This window comes from Rhinichthys klamathensis, unplaced genomic scaffold, assembly GCF_029890125.1.
Source record: "Rhinichthys klamathensis goyatoka isolate OS25496 unplaced genomic scaffold, OSU_Roscu_1.1 h1tg000264l_1, whole genome shotgun sequence".
NCBI classification, from domain to species: domain Eukaryota; kingdom Metazoa; phylum Chordata; class Actinopteri; order Cypriniformes; family Leuciscidae; genus Rhinichthys; species Rhinichthys klamathensis.
In genome coordinates, this window is record NW_026606785.1 from 1029022 (window position 1) to 1033450 (window position 4429).

The following is a 4429-nucleotide window of genomic DNA, read 5'->3' on the forward strand; positions in this document are numbered from 1 at the left end:
GCTTTCAGCTCACTCTGTCTCTGCAAAAATCTTTCTGAAACATGTCTGGAAAATTAACGGAAACTCAGCCAATACTTATCACACAAACATGAAACATACCTCTAAAGAACGCTTTAAATTTCTACTTTTAAATAAAACAATTCACATTTAAAACAAATATTCTCCTGCAATGTAAACTGTATAAAACTAAAGAGAAGTACAGTTTCTCCGGTCTCAGCTCATTATCGTTAATTTGTTCACACCCACTCGCAGAGCGCGCTATTCATAAGATAATGTGTTGAGGCCATATGCAAAATAGAAACGCCCCCAGGCAAATGCCTTAAAAGCAGCAAGTTTCATAATAAGATTCACTCACTTTCCTGCGCATTTGGAAGATGACACGATACACCGGCGCGGAAGCTCTTCAGCTCGTCCTGGACAGTGACGAAGAGTTCACATTTTCCTCAGAAGAAGAGCGGGACTCCGACGATGAGCGTTTGTATTTTGAAGAGCGACTTGATCCAGCCATGGATACAATTTCGGATGAGTAAGTCTTTTAGTTGAACTTACATTAGTTGACAAGCTATTTTATATAAACATGTACATATTTTACTGGTTGGACTATTTCCAGACTTGCCATCCAGTAGCCTATTCAGAGTATTGAAATTTAAAATATATCTTAATAGGCAGGTTTTACTTCCATTTAAATTGTCTAGCCTATAGGCTAAATGCTGTATGATATGTAAAATGATATTTAAAAAATATTATCTATGTTTAGATTATATTTTGACTAGGCTATAGTGTTTATGCTGCCTCATTATCATCAACTAAGCGTGTGCTTGCATTGCCTCGCAAATATCTGTTGTAAATGTGCTGAAATGTGTAAATATGCCCAGTTGATGAAGTGCGCAAATGTGTTAATGTTTAATGTTAGTGCTATCTCCGGTAATGGCACATTGACACGCATATACAGCATGCGTCTACCATTTTTCACATCAGTTATTCATACTATAGGCCAATGGTACTATACTTTGAAATATTTATGTAATAATAGTTTTCAACTTTTTTTAAAGGAATGTAGTTGCAGCATCACTACCTTCACCTGCCACTCGGAGGGCGCGCAACACAGTCGAAAATCAGAAAGAGTAAGTAGATATTTACCCACTATTTTACAGATGTTAGTTCAATTTTGTTTATATAGGCTACTTAGTGATAATATATTTATTTATATTTGGAGGTTGGTTGATAATGTTACATATGTTTTATTTATCAGCATGCTAATACCTATCAGTTATGCATGTGCTGGAATAGTAGGCCTACTCTGTAAATTATGATAATAAGTTTTCAACTTTTTTTGAAAGGAATGTAGCTTGCTCACTCTCACCATCAACTGGAACTCGCACTAGGAGGGCACGCAACAACACAGACGGAAATCAGAAAGAGTAAGTACATATACCCACTATTTTACAGATGTTAGTTCAATTTTGTTTATATAGGCCTACTTAGTGACGATACAATATGCATATGTGCCTGTGTGGCTTTGCAAAAATTGTGTTGTTGTTGTTATGCATGCTAATATTACAATTAGTGATTGGTAATGTTAATATAAAAGCTTTTTTTTTGTTTTTATCAACATGCTGATTGTCCATCAGTTATGCATGTGCTGGCATAGTACTTTGTTAAACCTTTATTAATATTATTATTTTTATAGGAATGTGGTAGCATCACTCTCACCTTCACCTGCAACTCACACTGGGAGGAGGGCACGCAACCGGTGTCGTTCAGTTTTGAGAACAATTGAAAATGACAAGTAAGTACACGTATTCCCTTTCTTTCAGATATTAGTATAATTCTGTTTACATATTCCGGTTTTGTCTGGGCAATATTACTTTTAGTGATTGAAATACAGTTTTTTGTGTAATAAACATGCTCACAGTTGTTTGTTTGTTTTACAGCTATAAAGATGATGGTGATCATCAGACACCTGTTGCAAAGAGGGCCAAGACAAACATTCAAACAAGCAACAAGCAGTCCACTCTGTCATGGAAAACAGAGACTGACATTGATCTGGTTCCACAGACTCTGAGATTCCTGCCAGCACAGGAACCTGGACCACAACTGAGACCTGCTGACACACACACTCCTCAGAGTCTCTTCAAAGTGTTTTTTTCTGAGAATGCAGTGTCAAATCTGTGCCACAACACCAATGCTCAGGCTGCTGGTGCAATTGAAAAGGGCCGCAAATTTAAATGGACTGATGTCAGCATCAGTGAGATGTACCGCTACATTGGGCTGGTGTTTTACATGGCCATGGTGAAGATGAGCTCCATCAAGGACTACTGGCGGCAAGACAGTCTTTTCTCTTTGCCTTTTCCTGCCACAATCATGACAAGAGAGAGATACCGCACCATTTCATGGAATGTGCACATGAGTCACCCAGATGCAGATAAGGAGAATGACAGAAAGAGGGGCACACCTGAACATGACCGTCTTTTCAGGGTCAAACCTCTCATGGACACTATCCGTCATGCTTGTAAAGCCATTTATCATCCTAGAAGAAACTTAGCTGTGGATGAAAGAATGGTGGCATGCAAAGCACACACAGGCATGACACAGTACATGAAAGCTAAGCCAACCAGATGGGTTTTCAAGTTGTTTGTTCTTGCAGACTCCTCGAATGGATACACTTTGGACTTTTCTGTGTACACAGGAAAGAACAACTTTCCCACAGGCCATGGACTGTCATATGATGCTGTAACATCTCTTTTAGACTGTAAAGTTTTAGGCTCTGGGTACCATGTGTACATGGACAATTTTTACACAAGCCCAAAGCTCCTAAAAGACTTGTTTGCAATGAAGTTTGGTGCATGTGGTACTTACAGGGACAACAGGAAGGACTGCCCACGTGATACAACTAATTCACTCTCAAAAAAATCTGCCAGGGGATCCATCAGGTGGATTCGGGATGGACCTCTTGTATTTGTGAAGTGGATGGACACACGTGAGGTATCTGTCTGTTCCACCATTCAGTCTGCTTATACTGGTGAGACTGTGCAGAGGAGGGTGAAAACGCAAGATACATGGAGGACAATGACATTTCCATGTCCTGCACCTGTGACTGCCTACAACAAACATATGGGTGGTGTTGACCTGTCCGATCAACTCTTACAGTACTACACTGCACAACACAAAACAATGAAGTGGTACAGAAAGATCTTTCTACACTTCTTGGACATTGCTGCCACCAATGCTTTCCTAATCCACAAAGAGTTATGTGGTAACATGACCCATAAACAGTTCATGGAACAGCTTATTGCAGAGCTCTGTGGTGTGTCACAGAAAGTAGCACCAAAACAAACCAGTAGTGACCATGTGCCGGTTCCAGGCGCTGAGCTGAGCTCAGATGCAACGAACATTTGCACAGTTGGTCGCAAGATCTGTGTGCTTTGCAAAGGACAGCTTGGTAAAAGGCAGGACACACCTTGGAAATGCCAGGCATGTAATGTTCACTTGTGTCTTCAGTTGAACAGGAACTGTTTTCAAAAATGGCACCAAGACATGTAACTGTATTCTCAAAACAATTGGATTGCTTTGATTTCACTACTTAAATCCACCTTTCCGAACTTCCGCTACTAGCCTTAGCCCACTAGCATAGCAGGCGTGGTCTGCGAGGATAGCGATCTGCCTTTACTTTTGTTATTTTACTCACATTTGATTTGCTTAGAGCCCGCATCAATGGGGCATAAGCATTTACTGTGAGATACCTGTCTTTAGTTTTGTTTATTTTACTCACATTTGATTTGCTTAGAGCCCGCATCAATGGGGCATAAGCATTTACTGTGAGATACCTGCCTTTAGTTTTGTTTATTTTACTCACATTTGATTTGCTTAGAGCCCGCATCAATGGGGCATAAGCATTTACTGTGAGATACCTGCCTTTAGTTTTGTTTATTTTACTCACATTTGATTTCCTCAGAGCCCGCATCAATGGGGTATATGCATTTACTGTGAGATACCTGCCTTTAGTTTTGTTTATTTATCGCTCACAATTGCTTTGTTTATAGCCGACTGATTATTTATTTATTTTACTCACATTTGATTTGCTTAGAGCAAATTTAGAACATTTAGTTTCTCCACATAGAGGAATTACAATAAAACAGATTGAAAACCTTTGAATCTCCTCTCATTCTTTGTTCAGGCTGCCTCACTTGATGGGCCATTAGCCATTGGGAGAGTGTCTGTCACACCCCTGGTCTGAATCTCATTAATATTGATAGGCCATTACCACTCCCACGCATAAACCTCTTCTGACCAAAAAACTGTCATACAAAGTATAAATGAATGTTATTGTGTTATGTGAACGATCAGGCAGGGTGATTTTCACATCATTTTGAAGCCAGAACTCGAAGCGACAACATCCATTAGTCAAAAGTCTTGTGGACACATATTT

General features: G+C 39.6%; 1 protein-coding gene across 1 annotated transcript; it reads left to right on the forward strand.

Annotated features, from left to right (window-relative positions):
- The first annotated feature begins 374 nt into the window (after nt 1-374).
- On the forward strand, nt 375-4191 carry LOC130101998 (piggyBac transposable element-derived protein 4-like). Its single transcript, XM_056267883.1, has 3 exons — nt 375-526; nt 1935-3442; nt 4178-4191. The coding sequence occupies exons 1-3, from the start codon at nt 375-377 to the stop codon at nt 4189-4191; spliced, it is 1674 nt and encodes a 557-aa protein (XP_056123858.1).
- The last annotated feature ends 238 nt before the right edge of the window (nt 4192-4429 follow it).

What these genes read in the sequence shown, in the direction of transcription:
- LOC130101998 (XM_056267883.1), top strand. Translation starts at nt 375, where the DNA reads ATGACACGATACACCGGCGCGGAAGCTCTTCAGCTCGTCCTGGACAGT. An exon ending in ATGGATACAATTTCGGATGA is followed by an intron (nt 527 to 1,934) that starts GTAAGTCTTTTA and finishes TTTGTTTTACAG; the next exon opens with CTATAAAGATGATGGTGATC.